This window comes from Leptosomus discolor, chromosome 18, assembly GCF_034619465.1.
Source record: "Leptosomus discolor isolate bLepDis1 chromosome 18, bLepDis1.hap2, whole genome shotgun sequence".
NCBI lineage: Eukaryota > Metazoa > Chordata > Aves > Leptosomiformes > Leptosomidae > Leptosomus > Leptosomus discolor.
The window spans coordinates 3,201,983-3,221,995 of NC_141408.1; the positions used below are offsets into that span (position 1 = coordinate 3,201,983).

General features: G+C 54.8%; 1 protein-coding gene across 1 annotated transcript in view; it reads left to right on the top strand.

The window, feature by feature from the left end:
* The first annotated feature begins 5,543 nt into the window (after positions 1-5,543).
* Positions 5,544-20,013, top strand: part of DTX2 (deltex E3 ubiquitin ligase 2) — a 34,838-nt gene continuing 20,368 nt past the window's right edge. Inside the window, exons 1-3 of the mRNA XM_086475078.1 lie at positions 5,544-5,598; positions 5,632-5,864; positions 10,895-11,480. Coding sequence (XP_086331204.1) covers positions 5,558-5,598; positions 5,632-5,864; positions 10,895-11,480 — 860 coding nt within the window. The 5' untranslated portion in view covers positions 5,544-5,557. The remainder of the gene's footprint in view (positions 5,599-5,631; positions 5,865-10,894; positions 11,481-20,013) is intronic.

Consider the following 20,013-nt stretch of genomic DNA (forward strand, 5'->3'; position numbering starts at 1 on the left):
CCCCATCACCCCCCCCATACCACACTCCCCCCCCCCCCCATACCACCTCACCTCCCCCATCGCACCCCCCATCACCTCCCCATACCACACTCACCCCCCCATCACCTCCCCATACCACACTCACCCCCCCATCACACCCCCCATACCACACTCACCCCCCCCATACCAGCTCACCCCCCCATCACACCCCCCCCCCCCCCCCGTACCACGCCCCCCCATCACACTCACCCGCCCCTCCCCGCTCCCGCCCCGCCCCCCGCACTACATCCCCCAGGCGGCCGCGCGGGCGCATGCGCGGTGCCTCCCGCCGCCGCGGGCTGGGAAGCGGCAGCCCCGCAGCCGCCGCTGCTGCCGCCGGGACTCGGGGTGAGGGGCGCGCCGGGGCCGGGGCCGGGGCCGGGCAGCGCGGGGGCGGGCAGCGCCGGGGCGGGCAGCGCCGGCAGACCCGGCAGACCCTTCCCTGTGGCGCGGAGGACCCGGGCCGTCCGTGAGGGGCCTCCCTTGGGGCCGTCGCGGCTGCGAGCGACCGGTACCGACGCGCGGCCGCTCCGGGCCCGGCCTGTCCGGGCCGCTTCAGGCTGCTCGGAGCGGCGGAGCAAGCTGGGGGGCAGGCGGCCGGCCGGGAGCAGGGCTTTCCCCTGCGGGCCGAGGGGTCCGTCCGCTCACTCGCCCTGGGGTTAAGGGCGCGGTTCCCCTCGCACCAGGCCCGGCCCTTCCGTAGCTCCCGGGGGGAATCGGTGCCGCCTGGACAACCCCTCTCCCCGGCACCTGCGGAGCCCAGGGTGGGCCCGTGTGAGGGTCTTACCCCGGGGAAGCAGGTGCTGGAAGCGGGAGGGGGGCCGCGTCGAAGGGGCTGCCCTGGCTGCGGTGGGTCTGTCGGTGCTGTCGGGGGTTTCCAGGGTCGGCTTGAGCTCTCTGGTGGGCCTGCGTCTGCGGCCAGGCTGGCCCTGGGCCACCAGCTCCCCTTGGCAGGGCTTGGCTTTGCCCTTCGTGGCAAACAGCAGGGGAAGAACTCTCCTGGTGCTGGTGGAAGCCTTTGGGAAGCTGGAGGAGCCCTCCAGATCTTGCCAGGTTTGTGCCCCCACGAGTAAACAGTCTCCTCGCGAATAAATAATGTGCTTCAGGGCCCTGGAGTGAGTGGGTGGCGTGACGGGTTTGAGGTGATCCTGTGTTCAGGTGTACCTGCCCTCTTCTCGCTGCCTCAGCTTTCCTATTCATTTGTGCCTGGAACAAGCCCTCTGCCTAGCTGATAGGCAAACGCTTTGTTCTGCTTCAGTTGTGGTCTTTATTTTCTCCTCTGAAGGGAGCTCTCTTGAAGCTTGTTTTGAATGGAAGGCGTCCAGGTTTGGAGCAGTCGGGTTTTATTTCTTCTGTTCTTTTGGCTGCCAACCCCACCACCTTGCACCGCGAGCGTCGGCAAAGCCTGGAAGAAGGGATGGATGCAGCGAGGGCAGATCGGTCTGCATGGTTGGTGTTGTTCCTGCGACCTCCTCGCTGCTGCCTTGCTCTGTTCTTGCTCCTTGGTCGCTGCTAGCTGGGGGCTGGCGTACAGAGAGATGGGGTTAGACAGGAGGTACCTGGCAAGAGCTTCAAACCCTGTTGCGTCGCCGTGTTCGCAGCTCAGGGCGCACTGGGCCCAGCGCTGCAGAGCGGATTATGGGCAGGGGGGCTGTGGGGGCCCTGGCTTGGGTGGTTTGGGGTCAGGGTGGCACAGGGCACCTGTAATGCCGCTCCAGGCATGCACCCTGCACAGAGTCACAGGCTTACTACAGCCCCGCTGCCTCCCAGTGCTTTGTGTGCTCTCCTGGTCTGTGTGTGATCTTTTCCCGTGGGCTCTGGGTAGCCCTTCTAGTCCCGTCTCTCATGTGGTGGTAGCGGTGCTTAACAAATCCCTCCTGGGTGCTCTCTTTCCTGAGCAACCTGCTGAAAAGTTTCCGTTTTACCAGTCTGGTGATTTTTTTTTAACGCAGCCCACCTCAGGGGCTGCTGAGGCCCTTTCTTTTCCAGATACAAGCTGGCATATCATTTAAACTTCTATCAGCGCTGGCAGCTTCAGTTCAGAAACTTAAAAAGACTTGTCATTTTTAGAAATCATCTCAGACCTGTGAACGTTAAGGTCCTGCATCTCTGGAAGTAGAAGAGGTTTGAGGATTAAAAATGGCTTTCAAATGGTGTAATTCCCACCTGCCTCTCCCCAGCTTTCGCACCACTGTTTGCTGGAGCTTGAGGAGCAGCAGGGAGTGAATCTGCTGGGAAACATAACTGAAATGCACCCGACTCTTTTCCTGTCCAAGCCCCCAGTTAAAACCGTGTGGGGAAACATTTCAGAGGTTGTGCTGGGGCATAAAGATCCAACCAAATAAATTCAAATTAAAGATCTGAGCCCGTGTTATAAATTACCTCCGAAGTGGAGGCCAGTTGGCTGGAATATTTAAGTTTGCACTTCAAATAGTCCAGGTTTTGTTTTCACTTGGGACAAGGTGGCTCATAGGATTTCTAACTGGAGCCAGGACTGTTTGCTGAATAAATATAGCTTTTAGGGCTTGGTCTGACTTTTAGCTTTTCAAAGCATTTTTACAGCTTAAGGTGAAGGGTTGCAGTCCCTGGGATTTTAGCAAAGATGCTTAGCTACTCTCTGGGCTGCTGATCTTCCCAGGACGGAGCCAGCGTGAAGGAGCTGGTGCAGCTGAACTGCTGCTAGCACCCAAAATGCAACACTGAAAAGTGGGGTGTGTAAGGCACCCCACGCCGCAGCCAGCCCCCTCCATACCGCTCTGCTAGCTGCCTACCCCAAACCCTCTCCGCCTTGGCGTGACCCACGGCAGCCCAAGGGGGTAGGCTGAAAGCTGCACGAGCAGCTCTGGTATTGAATTTCTCAGCTTTTCATATTTGTGTGCTGCTGAATTCACCGAGAGGGGAAGGGAACTGCAACTTCAGACCTTTTCTTTCTCTTGTTTGCATTAACTCAGGGACTCGTGTAATTTTGGCTTACCGAAGCTCTCCCACATTCCTCGCCTCCCAATCCGTGCAAGCAGCTGCTGGCTCAAGCAGCGCTCAGCAGCGTGGACTGGCAGGAGGCTGAAATACGCCCTTTGCTCCTCCTTTGGACCAGCAGTCCCAGCGCAGGAAATATTTTTCCATTCTGATGAGGAAGCGAACGCCGGAGCACGCGACGCTCGCGCGCGGCCAGGCCGGGTACTGTCGCGGGTGGTCCAGGATCCCGAGGGGGTGAGCAACAGGCTCTTGTCACCCAGCGGGTCTTGGCCAGTGTCCTGGCGAGTGCGAGGTGGTGGGTGAAGGAGGGAGCTTTTCTGCTGAGGTGCCCCCCCCCTTTTTTTTTTCTTTTTTTCATTTCCTGCTGCTGTGTTTGAAAAAGGAAGGGAAATGAATCGCCAGCTCCCTCCAAACAGCCTCCCTCTGTGCTCCTGCTCTGCTTGTGGCTGTAGGGTGTGCAGATGAATATTTGGTAACAACAGCTTTGGAGGGGAAAAGGTGGTGTTGTGTTGTTTGGGGTTCAGAGCACCTAATGCAGGTGGGTGGGACAGAAAACCCTGCAGGCCTGCTTTGACTCACGCTGCTCCGATCCGAGCACGGACATGCTGACAGTCCAGGACGAGGAGATGTGTTGGTGTGAAACCTGCCATAAAAAGAACGGGCAGAGGCAGGTGTTGGGTTTGGTACCTCAAGTTTTAATTTTCTGGTTTGAGCAGTAAAATTAACTGTTGTCCTTGGTGCGTTAGGGGAGAAAAAATTGTGTGGAAAAGAGCGTGGCAGAGACCAGAGTCTTCTCTTGGTGATCTAGAGCAGTTTGTCACCAGCACCAGTTGAGCTGGGGGTGTTCTGCAAAAATTCTCAGAGCAGCTCACAAACTAATTTACAATGAATTCCTGGAGAAAGTGTTGCTTTCCTCTTATAAATGCAGACGTGTGGGCGTGTCTGTTCTTCGCTCGCTCTTTTTCTATTTCTTTTTTTAAGCTAGCAAACCACACGAGCAGGATGGATAGGACGCTCCACAGAGCGTGGGATCTTCCTCCATCCGGCAGGGATGTAATTCTCCGTGCAGATGGCATCCTCCAGTGGAAGCCACCCACTGCTGCTCTGCCTCTTGGGAGACCTGAACTTTTCCATTTGACAGGAAGGAAGCTTGTAGCTGACTGCTGGGAGTTAAGCGAGCAATCGGTGACATGAGACCTTTGGAGGGAGAAGGCAACTTTATTTTAAAACAAAATGAATTTTGCTGATTCACTGTTATACCCATCTGCTCACGAGCGCCAGCAGTGGGATCTCCAAGTGGTGTGTCTGGCCTTCAGGCACCAAGACACAGATGGTCTGGACAGGATTCCTTGCAATGACACAGCGGACAAGGAATGCTAAATATCAGACCTCTGGTGTCTCTTGGACAGCTTGAGGACCCTTTGATGGCTTTGAGTCTGCTTTTTTACATCCCTTGGGGGCTAGGGGTGATCTTTTGTCGCTGTGAGTCCTGAGGATTTACTCATTGCTCTTCCTGTCTTTATCTGGATGCCTTAAGGCTCCTACCCCAGTGTCTGTTTTTCCCCAAAGCATCTCTTAATGGCTTGAGTCTTTGTTGCAGATTGTCCCTTGGTTCAAGACGTTCCTTGTTTTCCAACCCGAGAAGCTGCAGCTAGGTGTACTGTGATCTTGAGGACCTGCCAAATCGCTGCCCTCAGCACAGGCTGTTTATTATGCCCTGTGTTCCTCCTGGGGCTTTCCTACGCCTTCCCATCCACTCTTCGCTCCAATCATGCTCAACATATGCATTGCTGCAAGTTGCAGACTGTGCATAAGGAATTGTCTTCTGGCTTTGTGTGCATGTATAACACTGCACTGGAGGAGCCCAGGGGCTGATCCTGGATCAGATCAGAAGCCTGAGTGGAGCTGACGTTGTAGCCCTGACGCTCAGATCAGCGAGCAGAGTTTGGGAACTGCTTGTGTAACAGTTATTCATGTGCCCAAGTGCTCGGGGAGCTCCAGCTCACAAGCTGGCAGCTCACATCGGGGTGCTCAGGGCGTAACGCTGCCAGGACCTGTGCTGGGCATGGGTGGGGAGGTGGCCGCTTGCCTTGGCACGCTCCTGACTGGTGAGCATCTGAACGTGGGTCAGGGATTATGGATCTGCCCAGCACAGATCAGCAGCAGGTCTGCAGTGACTCGGGTGGTGTCTGGTGCTGCAAACCGTAGGAAGCAGAGTCTCACTTAAGAGTTTGTGCTCTAAATTTGCAAGAAAAGTTGCTAGCATTGGCAGGGAGTGAGTGGTGGTACCTCCTTTGCCCTTGACCAGAGGGTTTTGAGGTCGATTTACTTCTCTGTAGTCTCCTAAATGCATAGTGAGCGTCTTCTGTGAAAGGGTGAACTCGTTTCCCTCTCTTAAATGGCTTGTGTGAGATGGGTGCAGAGTGGGGTGGATTTGGGGCATCATTCTCAGCTCCGTGTGCTCTCTGTTTCTTGCTGCAGGTCCCCCAGAGGAAAATGGTGTAAGGCCAGCCAGCTCAGCTGCCACTTCCAGCCGCGGCGTGCCCAGACCTCAGGGAAGAACATGGCAGCAGCTCAGGGAGCAGGAAGCAGTTCAGCCGGGCCGTCCGGACTCCCCGGTTCTGCCCCGGGGCACAGCAGCACCTCCCCAGCAGTGGCGGTGTGGGAATGGCAGGATGAGTTTGGCAGGTGGAGGCCATACCGAGGGAACGTCTGCAGCTACATCGAGCAGGTTTTTCAGGCCTCTCAGCAGAAGGGCCGGCGTTCAGGGTCGGGGCTTGTCAGCAGCATCGCTTTGGGACACGCAGATCCTGTCTTGGCCCCGTATGTCATTGACATCCCAAGCTTGACGCAGTTCCGTCAGGATACAGGTAAGGGCATTTCCCTGCCCGTGCTGGGGTTTTGATGAGGCTGCTTGTGTGCTTGGAGATAAGTGCGACTTTGTTCTGTGTAGGAGAGCCCTACAAAGCTCTGCTGCCTCTGCTGGGCGGTTCTTTGAGGGGTGGCACGTCTGATTTTTCTCACGTGCTTATACGCTGGGCGGCAGAGAGCATCAGGAGAGAAGCAGCGTTGGCTGGCGTGAACCGGCGGGGCCGTGTGCAGGCGGCAGTGCTCTCTAAAGGAGCCTCGTCACGGGACCTCTGGAGCTCAGAGTTTGTGAGCCAGCACCCTCAGAGATGGAAACTTTCTTCCTACCCCCACCCACATCCATTCAAGACCCCTTGCATAAAAAGGCCTTTTTTACGGTTCAAACCTTCCCGTTTGAATCCCTTGTTCCCTCTGCCACTGGAGTGCCAGCTGCTTTACCTTGGCACGCCGCCCTGCGCAAGCTGCTCTGTGAAAGCCCGCAGCCCCCGCAGAACGCTGTAGTGCTGCAGCAGAATATTCCCTGCACTTGTGCTGTGGGAGGCTGACTTGCTTACTCCCAGGGAGGAAGGGCAGGCTGGGCTTAATAGCGGGATTGAGACCCAATTTTCGTTCTCATCTCTCTTGGGGTCACTGAGGCTAGCGGTTAGCGGTTCAGAATTTGCTGAGATGACTCCTACCTGCTTTTGCTCCAGATGTGCTGAGCAGCTGTAGCTTAGGGGTTGGGGTGGAATGCGTGCTTTTCATCTCTGGAAAATCCAGGGTCATCCCAAATTACATACCTCAAATGAATGGCTACTTTGGAAAATTCTCCATGCATCAGTTTCCCCTTTGCCAACACCTCTCCCATCACCCCAGGATGCAGTCAAGCATCACCCCGAGCTTTAGAGACGGGCAGCGTGCTGGTTTCTTGCCAATTGAAGCAATAAGTGAGCAATAGATCTCAAATCAACTGCGCGATTGGGCAATTCCAGCCACTTCCCTTTCCTGTTGGAGCAAATGCAAAAGGTCCTCACAGCTGCATCTGTGTTTTTATTTCAACTTGGTGACCTTAGGATTAGTTTTCCTAGTGGTGTCCTGGGTGAGGAGCTTTCTTAGCAGGATGCCTTGGCAGGTCTGCTCAGCATGGCCTGTTTGAGCACCTGGAAGCCCTGCTGAGGCTGTGGCTCCGAGCAGTACAGCATGGACCACTGGGCTGGCAGCAGCAGCCGTTTCTTGTTTTCTTTCTGCCTAACTTGTGAAGGAACCTTCCAGCCTCTTGCCCTTTCAGCCAGTGCTCCAACACATGGGCAGCAGTCCCAGACTGTCCCTTGTCAGGAAATGGCCCAGTTTGGTGAGGGTGAGCAGAGTGCCTGTGGGAGGATGAAAGATGTGTCCCAGTGTGAATGGGACGTCCTTCTGCACGAGTGGAGCCATCTCTCCTTGGACATCTTGTACCTCTTTAGACCATTGTGAAAGGTTTCAAAACACCTAGTGAATATTGTCCATCACAGGATGATTCGGAATTGGTCACCTTCCAGTCAAGAGGATGGGGCCAGACTCTCTTCGGTGGTGCCCAGCGACAGGACAAGGGGCAACGGGCACAAACTGGAGCACAGGAAGTTCCACCTCAACATGAGGAAAAACTTCTTTACTTTGAGGATGATGGAGCACTGGAACAGGCTGCCCAGGGAGGTCGTGGGGTCTCCTTCCCTGGAAATATTCAGAACCCACCTGGATGCAGTCCTGTGCAACCTGCTGAAGGTGAACCTGCTTTAGCAGGGGGGTTGGACCAGATGATCTCCAGAGGTCCCTTCCAACCCCCACCATGCTGTGATTCTGTGATCTCTTGGGGACAGTCAAATACAATTTTGGAAATGATGTTGGCTGGTGTGATCTCCTTGTTCCTTGGACGAGATCTGTGGTTGAGTTGTTAGTAAAAAAAAAGGCTGATTCTACTTCATGGCTCTCCTGCAGCGTTTCCCACCCATTTAGGGGATGCTGATCAGAGTGGCTGGGTCTGCGGGCCTGCCTTCACAAGTACCTGTGTGCTCTCTAATGTGACTGTTGGAAACACTCTCATAGCCCCTTTCAATGGCCTGGTTTCTCTCTGCGGAGTTCTGCCTTAAACGTGAACATTTCTGAGCAAGCAGCCAGCTGACCTTTGTCATGTGCTGGAGAAAAGAATCTCTGCAGGAAACATCCCCATGAAAAATCTTTAAACACAGCAAAAAATAGGCTGTTGTATTCTGCTCATTAGCTATTAGACAGACAAATAGGCTCTTCAAAGGAAGCCAGGGAGAATAACAGGAAGCCAGTGTTAACGGGACCAGCATCCACACCAACGGGGAGTGACAGCTGTGCAGGGGGATCTTGTGGGCAGGATTAGCCACGGGCTTCAGCTGCTGGTCAAGGCAGATTAGCTGGGAGTGAATGCAAGGGAGCAGCAGGAGTTGTCCTCTCACCACAGCTGTTTGCCCACCCTGGAGAGGAATGCCAGTTTCCCTGCCAGCCTGGGGGAAGGGGGATGTTTTCCAAGTGCATGGCTTTGGGCTTGCTCTTGACTCCTAAAAGCTCTTCTCCCTGCTGCTGTTTCGGGGTGTTAAAAACAGAGGTTGTTTGCAAACTCCTTGAGTCCTCTCTGTGCTGCTTTTAGCTTCTGACCTGCCAACAGAACAGGGGCAGGCTTGCTAATCTCCTCTGAGATGTGTCCCGCTGGGCTTTGACACCTGGCTTTACCTGTGGTAGTCCCCTTTCTCCTGGGAGCAGGTTCCCTGCACACATCTCTAAATTTAGTGCATTTCTCACCATCTCACTTCCAGCCCAGTCTCCTCCCCAGTCCTCCTTCTGCTCAGGGGTCATCCCTGATGTTGCCCACTTGTGAGGCCATAGGTTTGTGCTTCTAGAACTTGACAAGACTTGCTTGCTGGATAGGAGCAGTCGTTGCTGGAGTTTGGTTTTAGCTGTTTCATCCGCTTTCCCACATAAGACATTGATTCCTGGCTGGGGAAGGTCGCCTTGCTTCTGCTGACACCTTCTGCCCTGATTTCCACCAGGGGAAGGCCTTGTTCCACAGGAATCCATGGGCTTCATGGCTGAGCTATTGGGGTTCAACCCCAGTTCTTATGGGGGAGGTTGCTGTGTTTCACTGGTGGCTAGTAGCTTTTTAGGAGTGCTGATGAGATGGTGTCTGGCACTGCAGAGTCCCGCTCTGCAATCAGCAGGATGCTTGGTGTTGCTCTGGCTGCTGAAGCAGCAGGTTGAGAGCAAGTGCTGGACCTTTCCTGGCTGCTCATCCCCTGCGTGGGCCGAGGCATTCCAGTTCCCAGTGCCTTCAGCTCCACAGCAGAAACAGGAGTCCTGCCATTCCTCGGTCTGGCACGTTCTGCCTTTGAGAGCACCTCAGCCTTTATATCAGCTCTGGAGCTCAGATCTGCCTTTCCTGATTTAGTTTCTGCGATGACACATGGGACATACCTGCGCCCCAGCACAGGGTCTTGTTATGGTCTGACGGCTAAAGCGCTGCGCAGAAACCACCAGCACAATCTGCAGAGAAGCCTGGTGGTGTGATAGGAGCAGGGATGTGACTTTCATGCTGCTGAACAGAGTTTTTAGCAGCGAGGTGGCAGTTAATGCCCCTATGGTTTGAGTCAAGTCCTAGCAGTTTCCGCAGTGCCCCAAGAGCACAGGGTGGAATGAGCAGCAGTGTGAGGCAGAGATACTCGACAAGGACAAGGGGCTCTCAGCCAGCCAGAGCCTGAGTGCAGGTAGCAACTGGGTTTTGACAGTGTGGAGTCCCACAGGGGCTGTCCTCCCTCTTCATCGGGGTGTGCTTGGTGGGTGTAGAGCTTGCTTGGATTGCCTGCCCCCCATCGAGCCACCAGCAACATCCTGGGGCAGTTCTCCACGGGCTTTAGGTGCGGATACTGTTTTTACCTGTGCTCCTGGAGCTTAGGGTCATAGCTCTCATGACCTCTTAGGAGGCTTTATTTTATTTTTTTCCTCTTGGTGCTGTTCTTCTCCTGCACCCCTGTTCACACCCACCTGCCTGCATCCCCGGACTTGCTTGCCCCGTGGCATTTCCCGCTCCTCATCCTCAGTGCAGAGTGCTGATGAGGATTTTCCCAGCAGCAGCAGTTTTGACCCTCCTGCAGGAACCTGTTTTTTGCAGAGGCTGCAGAGCTTCTGTCCTGTTGGGTGGCTTACCTCCCTCTCCTTAGGCTTTTCCTTTTTTAAAGAAAAGGATAAAGTAACCAGGAGTGAAGTCACCCTGGAGTGCCAGGCTTCCAGGGAGTTCCAAGCTCCTGCTGTTGCTGTCGAGCAGTCTGGCAAGAGCAGCGCGTCTGCTTTCATTGCTCTTCCTTTGTCTGAACAGCTGCTCTCCCCAGTGTCCAATTCACTCCCTTGCCTTCTCCTTTCTGGTCTGGCTATACCTCCCAGCACTCAGGAGCCTGGAGAAGGTGGCCCTGTCTGTTCCCTCTCCAAAGTCCTTGTGGGACTTCACCCTCTCCCCCGAGACAAAATTGCCCAGACCCTGTGTGTAGTGAAGTGGGTGTTTTGCCCCTTTAGCACTCCTGCAAAGCACTTCCTGGTGGTGTCGGGTCTCTATAGTTACTCTGTTGTCAAGTCTGTGGGAGTTGGGTTTTTTAAACCAGATCTGTGCCTCAGCCTGATTTTTTTTTTTTTTTTAAATGTTAGGGAAGCACATATGATAGCTGTGCTTTTGTGCTTGGGTGTGTCTGTCTCTGCATCCTCTCTCCTTCCCTCCTTTCCCACCCTTCCTCCCAGCAGCTTTTGAACCTGTTGCCAGCCTGCAATCAGATTTGGCAGAGGGACAGGGCTCTCGGGGTTACTGCATTTCTCTAAGCTTCATGAGCAAACCCAGCCCTGTTGGGGAGAGGAAGCCTGTTAGTGCCCCGGTTGAGGGAGAGGTGAGGAAGGCCACCCTGAAGTACACACTGCAGATCTGTGCAGAAACGATTCTCCGAGACAACATCCCCCTTAATTCTCTGCTCACAAAACGATTTTGCTTCTTTTCCCCCCTCTCCCCACCCAGGAACGATGCGGGCTGTCCGCAGGCACCTCTTCCCCGGGGACTCTGCTGCCGGGCAGGGCATCATCTGGGAGTGGCAGAACGACGAAGGTGGGTGGTCCCCCTACGAGATGAACGTCTGCGTGTTCCTGGAGCAAGCCCGTGCCACGAACCACCAGCGAGTAGATCTCGGACCCTTGGGCTACAACTACGAAGTTGACTTTGTGGCTCAAGTCCAGACCAACAAGACCACGAGGTTCCGCCGCAGCGTTCAGAGGCGTCTGGATGCCCCGTACCCGGTGACGGTCTCCCCGGCACCCCTTCACGCGGGGGTGGCTTGTTCTTGCCAGCAGTGCTGGCTGAACAGTGGGACTGGTCCCATCACTACACGCTACCGCCACTCCATGATAAACTTTCCCAACTCTTCTGCTACTCACCAGGTTTCCGGTAGGACAGCATCAGTAAGTTCTTCCAGCGTTGGCTTCGTGCCCTATAACAAACCGACTTTGTCTGGAGCTAGGTCGACACCAAGACTCAATGCACAGAGCACCTGGGCTTTGCCTCAGCCTGGGGGCCCCAGCACAGGACTGTCTGCATCTAACGGAGTCAGGTACTGACCCTAATTTGTCTTTACATACTGTCCATGTGTCTGAGACCTGCTGTGCTCAGGTCTTCATTATCTGAGAGCCTCTCTGTTCCAGGGGACTTTATACGGGTCTTCTCCCTAGGAGGAGAAAGGGGTTTGTGCCCTTGTGTCCAGTACAGTGGATAAAAAGGCTTCTCCTCTGCTTTCCACTTCTTTTCTCCCACTTGAAATACAGTCCCTGCCTACTGGTTTCCCTGAGCCACTGTAGAAAGCAGTCCAGTTGAGATTCTGCAGGTTTGAGAAAATTAATAGTGATTGTGGGTATTTTGGGTTATACTTAAACTCAACTTTGAGGGGGACTGAGTGAATGAAAAGGGGACTAGTGACACCCTTATTTAATTCAAAATAAGCAGTAAGCACAGAGTGGAAAATGGCTGTGTGTTCAGAGCTCTTCCCCTTCGAGGAAGGACCGCAGGACTCTTCACTGCGTGTGACTGAGACCTTATGAATTCTCTGATGAAATCAGGAAGTCTATGTTGAATGTTTGTAAGGGGAATAAGCTGAAAAAACCCCACCACTAAGACAGATTTGATCCAGGATTTTTTAAATCCATTTTGAAGATGATTAGAAAACCGAAATCAGTAATTTACTTTCCCCTTCCTTTGATACCTTGAGCCACATTGATCCGTCTCTACCTGAAATCAGCGGGCTGACACTAGCAATTTGAGTGGCGTCCAGGCTACTTGTGAGGCGAAATGCTGGTGCAGAGCAGAGATGCCACTGAGTAGTCGTGGAAGAGGTTCATTTTGCACGTGTTGAGGTGCTGTGGGGCTTTGCTGATGCGATGTTGGAGGACTGGAAGCACAAGCAGGACTGTAAGTGACTTAAAATCCAGCAAAGCCTCACCTGGTGAGGTGACCCTTTCCTGGCTGGGTGCTCGGGGTGGGCTCTGGCTCTCTGGAGGGAGCTGGTTGCTCTGAAGGAAGGACTGGCAGTTGATGTGGTGCTAGCTGAGGTCTAGCTTTCCTCAGGTCTTTGAGCTGTCACCCCTCAAATGCTCGGGCTTACATGAGTGGATGACTCATGCTGGCTGCTGATCTGTTCTCACTGTGGCTCTCCTCTGCCAGGGCTGAAGCTGGTGTGTATCTCGCAGCACAGGCTTTCAGCTCCCATCGGTGAGCGGCTGGAGCTGAGGGAGGGCTGTTTGCACCTTACCCCTGTGGGTGGAAGGGCCTCACTTCTCTTCAGGCCTTCTGGCTGTTGCCAGCTAAATGAAAAGCAGAGTCTCGTGGTCTGACAGCTCAGCTCCTCACCACAGTACGGGCTGCTGGGCCAAGCTGCGATCGGTTATCCCCTGTGGGCTGGAGTGGGGCTGTGGCCCTGGGCTCCAGCAGGGATTTTGGGGGTGGGGGAGATCTGTGTCACCCTCGCAAAGTGGGGCACTTCCCTCTGCATCCTTGGAGGGTGGCTTCTGTGAAGCCTGGACACCCAAACCAAGCCAGATCACCATTAATCGGCTTTTCAGGGTCTTAACTCTCTCTGTGCACGAGCCTTCGCTAGCAGAGGCCCTTGTGGCCTGTCTGATAATTCTTGCACCGAGTACCTGCCAGCGTTAAGCTGAGGACTGGGCTGAGGGCTGTCTGACTGCTCCCTCTGTTTGTAAACAGCTGGAAGTGTACAGAGCAGTGTCTGCCTTTCACTGTAAGTAATCCAGGTGCTGAACGACTGTGTGAGCACCAGAGAAACGAAAGGGGAACTTGCCAGGGCTGATTTACCTGTCCAAGCTACCCCGAGAGGTAAGAGATCTAGAAGGGTGTTGAAAGCACAGTCTGCTAATTACGTGGGGCACAGGGGTTTGAGGTTTGTTTTGAATCTCATTTGTATTTTAAGCAAGATGGTGAATCTTGAGATGTTTTCCTTAGTATCGTATCAGGACTTTCCCTCTTCGGGGTCATCTGAGTGAAATGACTTCCTGCATCCTGTTCTCCTTTCTCACGGTCTTTTTCTGGTGCTTTCTTTGCACCTGGTGATTTTTTGGTGGCATCTTAAGCATTTACAATATTTCTCTGTTCCAGTCCCCTTCAAATAAGGGCTGAAAATCAGACCTCGGTAATGCCTGCAGGACACCCACTAGGCCTCCTGCTGTCTCCTGAAGAAACTGCCAAATTCCCCCTCTCACAGGAGCTGCTGGGCTGCCCGGAGCCCCCATCCTACCCCAGAGCCTCAGCGTGATTTGCAAAGTGACTCCCAGGGTGGGAAGATTAAAAACGAAGAGCCAAATGCTGCAGCAGTTGCCCCGCAAGCCTGTCTGGAGCCAACCAGGGTCTGAAAGGAGGGAGGGTGGGAGAGAGATGTTCAGAGAGGGGTGCCAAGGGCTCCTTACCATGAGCTGAACCCATGGCCCAGGAAGGAAGGGGACAGCCAGGAGGAGACCTGGAGGTGCCCAGCCAAGGTGCTGGTGAGGACATCATCATGGCAGCCTGCTGGACTGGGTCCTGGGAGCTACCAGAGCAGGGGGCAGCTCTCAGCGGCCAGTTAAACCCTCCGACGGGCGAGGGCTGGCCGAGCTTCTGCTGGGTGTGTGCCCCCATGCTCCCTGCTCAGCTGCTCCAGCTCAGTCCCTTCTCAAGCACTGCTGAAGGTGGCTTTTGTGACAGGAGCATCTGGTCCCCTCCACCACAGCCAGTCTGGGGACAGCAGCAGAGAGCAGAGCCCTCCGGGAGCGCTGGCACTGCTGCGGTGCTGGCGGTGCCGGCGGCCGCGGAGGAGCCGGGCCGTGGCCGGCCGAGGTCTGGCTGTCACAGCCATTCTGGGTGAGGTGGCCAGTCTCAGGGCAATAAGCCCCGGCCCAGCCAGTCTTGCTGGGGGATAGGAAGGGATCGAGCACTTAACCCTTTGCTGGGGAGAGCAGTAGAACGTGCCCCACGGGGAAGGCAGCAGCTTTTTGGAAGGGAGCATGCGAGTGCTGGCAGACACGTGGGGCAGGCACCCTCTGTGCAGACCCTGCACCCCCGCTGTGAGCCTTGGTCCCTGCTCTCCTGGCTCTGTCCCCACCGGGGTGCAAGTGTGCCCTGAGCACGAGTGCGCTGCCCGGCCTTGCTGCGGGGGGTGTGACAGGAACCCTTGGCAGAACCCAAGCCCGACCCAGATGTGGGGATGCTGTTGGGCACTTGCATGGCTACAGGGCTTGTTGGGGAGGTGGTTTTGCAGGCAGGATATTAGGAGCTCTCTTTATCTCTACAACTCCCTCTCTGTTCGTTAATGCTGGTGTTTTCCACTAGACATATCCATGGAAGCCTCTGTTTCCCATACCCCTCCCCAGGAGCATGTGTAGATTGCAGATCCAGCCCATGGCCGTGCGCTGAGCCCAGAGGGAGGCAGCAGCTGGAGGCTCACCCAAACGGACCCCAGAGAAGGGCAGAACAAAGATGTGCATTGGTGGCTCTTCATGGATGGCAGATGATGTCCAGATCTGCAGTCCTCTGGGATTAGTTTTGCCAGGGGCGCTCTTCTTCCTCTTTGCCAGACAGACAAATGCACATGGGGGGTACTCTCTATCTGCTGATATAGAACCACAGAATCACAGAGTGGTTTGGATTGAATGGGACCTTAAAGATGATCTAGTCCAATCCCCCAGCCATGGGCAGGGACACCTTCCACCAGACCCATCCAGCCTGGCCATGAATACTTCCAGGGAGGGGGCAGCCACAGCTTCTCTGGGCAACCTGTCCCAGTGTCTCACTGCCCACACAGTGAAGAACTTCTTGCTAATACCTAATTTAAATCTCCCCTCTTTCAGTTTAAAACCATTACCCCTCATCCCACCACTACCCTCCCCGATCACGAGTCCCTCCCCACCTCTCCTGCACCCCCTTTCAGCACTGGAAGGCGCTATAAGGTCTCCCCGGGGCCTTCTCCTCTCCAGGCTGAACACCCCCAACTCTCCCAGCCTGTCCTCACAGGGGAGCTGCTCCAGCCCCTGAGCATCTTCGTGGCCTCCTCTGGACCCGCTCCAGCAGGTCTGTGTCTGTCTTGTGCTGGGGGCCCCAGAGCTGGACGCAGCCCTGCAGGGGGGGGTCTCACCAGAGCAGAGCAGAGGGGCAGAATCCCCTCCCTCGACCTGCTGCCCACGCTGCTCTGGATGCAGCCCAGGATGAGATGGGCTTCTGGGGCTGCCAGCGCACGTTGCTGGGTCGTGTCCAGCTTTTCATCCACCCGCGCCCCCAAGCCCTTCTCCCCAGGGCTGCTCTCGATCCACTCATCCCCCAGCCTGTGTCTGTGCTTGGGATTGCCCCGACCCAGGTACAGGACCTTGCACTTGGCCTTGCTGAACTCCATGAGGTTTGCACAGGCCCACCTCTCCAGCCTGTCCAGGTCCCTCTGGATGGGCTCCCTTCCCTCCAGCACATCAGCTGTGCCACACAGCTTGGTGTCCTTGGCAAACTTGCTGAGGGTGCACCCAGTCCCACTGAGTATAATGCTGTATGAGAAAGGGACTTTTTCAGCACGAGCTGATGGCTTGGGACGGCTTTTCCGCTGTCGCCCCTGCACTGGGTTTGAGTTGGAAATGTTGCTGGGTGGGTGTAATTGCTCCCGGCTGGGGTTACAGTCTCAGGCTCATGAAACCCATGTTCCAGCAGAAAATACTCTTAATTTCTGTGAATGAAGGGAAACCTGAGTAGCAAACTCTAACAATGAGTTTCATTTAATTCCTAAGCCCAGAACATTCCTGGGTTAGTTTATTCTCTAGGTTCCCTGTCTTCCCCCTCGGCTGGCCTTGGCCTGGTGGTTAGTTCCCCTTCCCTCACAGGTGATGCCCCGTCTCCTCCTGCGTCACTGAATAGTGTGGCCTTTGTGGTGGTGAAGACGAAGCGCTAATTATCCTGTGCCAACTATCCTGCCAAGGGTTTCTGTCTGCACGCAGTGTTGCTCATTCCTTTTAGCTGTGATGTGCGATGCCTGTGCCAGCCTGTGCTCAGAGACCAAAGGGAAGGGAGCAGTGGGCCACGGTGGATCCTCTGGTGTCTAATAAAGGTTGTGTTGTGTTCACCCCGCAGCCTTTGGCTCCAAAACAGTCTTGGTGGATGAGTTGCTTTTACAAAGCTGCTTATCTTCACAAAGCTTGCAGGGATGACCCAGCTCCTGCCTCTCAGAGCTGAGCTGCAACTGGCAGAAGGGCTCAAAAGCTCTTAGGGAGAGACCGAACAATGGTGCAGTTACGTACACCCAGTTTCTTTAGGAAACACAGCTAAAAACGGCAGCACTGAAGCAAACATCCCTCCTGCAGGGCTGAGAAAGAGGGGTATTTCGTCCTGGAAAGCTGCCTAACTCCCTGTGTGGTTGTGACAGTTATCTCTAATAGGCGGGCAGGAATAGCCCCCAGTAGGGGCTGGTGGTAGCACTGGTGTGCCTGGGCTTTTGTGGCATTGGAGGTGATTAAATATATTTCCTGCTTGCTGGAGGGCGGAATCGTGTGTGAGAGAGGATGGAGCTCTGGCACTTCAGAGTGCAGGTTTAATTTCCCCATGCTCTCAAGAGGTTCCAAGTCACTGGAAAACCCGGAGAGGAGTGCCAAGGCTTAAATAGATGCCAAGGCTTTGCTGCTGGTGTATTAAATATATGTGTGCAACTTATTTTGCTTCTTGGTGCATTAGTTTCCTCCCGTGTGTTAAACACAGTTAACGAATCCAGCCTCTCTCACAGACGGCACTGAAATCTGCAGATGGAGCGCTCCACAGCAAGGGTCGTGTCCTTAAATCAGTGCCATTAACTGGATCTGTGAAGCAGGGGTCAGCTCCCCAGGCTCCCAGCCACCTCCTGGCATGATCCTTCCCACCCTACATGGGAAAGAATCCATCCCTGGGGCAAGAGGTACCCCATTCCCCGCGCTGTGCTGGCTAATAACAGAGAGGGGCACTCCTGAAACACGGTAAGGAGTGCCCTGCTTGTAATAGGAGCAAGTAAAGCTGCGGGAAGCAATCTTCTCAGGGATGTGTTAATTAGTGCCTCAGCCAGGCAAATCCCCACGGTAGCTCTGCTGGCCCCTCTGAGCTTACGCGGCTTTGGGTGCTGGTCTAGGTTGTGCCTACAAATAAGGCAGGCAGCTCGGGGGGGAGAGAATTTTGTTTAAAAGCGTGGGGAACGGCGGGTCTTGGGGGCTGGGGAGAGATGCTTACGGTATTGTGGTGTTCCTGTTGTGGTGCTGCACCCCCAAATCTCCCATGGTCAGTGCTTTGTAGGATCAGGAGGTGCAACCGAGGGAGCAGAACCTGGGCAGGGCCTTTTCCTTTTGTCTCTTCTTTGCATCTTTCAGCTTTGTCCATAGGCATACCCACGGGCTCCTTGGGTGGCGAGGAGGGGCCCTGCTTGGTGCTGGTTCCACTGGGCCCACTGTGACTTGTCCTGCAGCCCTCCGTTAGCCGACATGGTCCTGCCACCAGGCACTCTTCCCTAGGGTGAGCAGGGGAATCTCCTCTGCTTGGTGCCAGGAGCAAAAACATGGATCCACATGGCTGCCTGCAGCACTCCCAAAGGTCCTCCTTTAGAGGGATTCGGTCTGGGGTTTGGCATCTTCCTGAGAAGAAGGGTAGGGGAGAAACTGCTGTATGGTGAGCAGTGTCACCGTACGCTCTGTTAGCCCTGGGAAGGAGGTTAGACCTTCGGGTGTGGTGATAGCACTTGGTGTTAATGTGAGGCAAGGCTGGATGCTGTTGTCCAGAGGGCTACAAAGGCACCATGGTGCGGGAGTATGTGGCCTGCTGGCTGGTGTGCAGGAGGGGAGGAAGGAAGAAAGGGCTGTATCGAGTGGAGAGGGTAAGTTGCTACAGACTTCCCCACTTCTGCTCCATTAGGATATTGTGTATGTGCAGTTTAGGTGACATTTGGCTCAAACCTGGCCACCCAACGTTTGAAGTGGCAGCAGCCATGGACACCACGCTTCCTGTTGGGTCTTGTGCTTTGCTGTCTCACTGGTGTTACAGTGTCTTGAAATTCCAGAGAAGTGAGTGGTTTTGTCATGCTGAGATGTCAGCCTGCCCTGTCTGCCCCCTGTAGCAGATTGCCTGGGAACTGGTGGTGGGAAATCTTACCAGGATCTTCTTGCTGAATCTTTGAGGACAGTGTCTTATTTTGCGTCCCCTTCTTCACAACCTGGTGACCCCTGTTGCACTCAGTCACCTCCAGCGTACAGAGCAGTGGGAGAGCAGGAGCTGCAGTGAATGGCAGGACAAAATTGGACCAGGGTGGAGGAGTCGATACGAGGAAACATTCAGAGAATTCAGGCATTGACTTTCAGGTGTTGCAAGCACAGCCTAAATGTTTGGCTAGGAGTCAGGGGCACTGCCTGGTTAGAAATCTCATCTGTGGGCAGCAGAGGCAGCAGGAGCAGGTGTCTCGGTGGATCCCTCATCTCTCTGCACTGCAGTACTTGCTCTTGCACCCGTGCTCTCCCGATCTCCGAGACACCCACCAGCCTGCCTGCATCGAGTTTTCTCTTAACTGAGCCTGGCTTGAGTCAATCAGCAGGACCTCGCTCCAGCCTGGCTCTGGCTCTCTCCCAAGGAGCCAGCACTGGTGTGGCGATACTGGGGTGGCTTCGAGTCTGAGCTGATGGACTAAATACGTCTGTTTGTGCTGCTGGCGAGCCTGCTCTCGGCACCGAGGCACAGCCCCAGTTATACCGTATACAATATCCTTCCTTGTTACCTCTTCCTGTTCCTCCTCCAAAAACCCCCACACTTCAGACCCAGGGTAGGCTCCGAGTAGCGTTTCTGCACCGTTTTTGGCGTGGCAACACTTCCTCCCACGCACGGTGGCTGCAAACCTACCCAGGCAGGGTTGTGGCAGAGGTACCTCAAAGCAGTGTGGATTTCCCTTGGTTTCATCAGCCTTAGGTCTGGGCTTTCTGCAGATGTAAAAGAAATCACGGTGCGTGGCAGCGCTGCCGGTGCGCTCACAGGGTGTCGAGCGGGTGGGTCAGCACGTTTCCAGAGGCTGAGATGCCGCTAACTGAATGTGCGTGTGTTTAGCCCGTGTCAAATGAGAAGTGTTGGGTTTCTCCATCATCACGTCAGTTGGCTTAAAGCCTCCAGCAGTCGAGGCTGACACGCTTTGCTGTTACACAAGGAGTGCAGCTGATCAGCGACGGTTTCCTGGCTGATAGGTAGTCATTTATTTGCAGTGCACTCGCAGCTTCCAAAACGTGATTGCTTGCAAATGCATCCATTGCTTATCCATTTCCCTCTGCAAATCTCAAGGGCTCTTCTCACTTCATAGAAGCTCAAGCTCCCGGGTGACTTGGACTTGAGCCTTGCAATGCAGGGAAGGAGAGTGAAGAATTTCTCTGCCAGTCGTCTTGAAGCATGGTTACCAGTTGATCCCCTTCCCAGAGCAGCTCTGGGTTTGCTTTCTTCAGCCTCAGGTGGGATGACCCTGTGCTCCAGCCCTTTGGAAGGATGATCCCCTGCTGCCCATCTGCTTTCCTGGCAGAGCAGAAAGGTCAGCTTTGTACTGTATTGTATTTTTCCCTTCCACAGGGAAGGGAAAGCGCCCGAGGTGG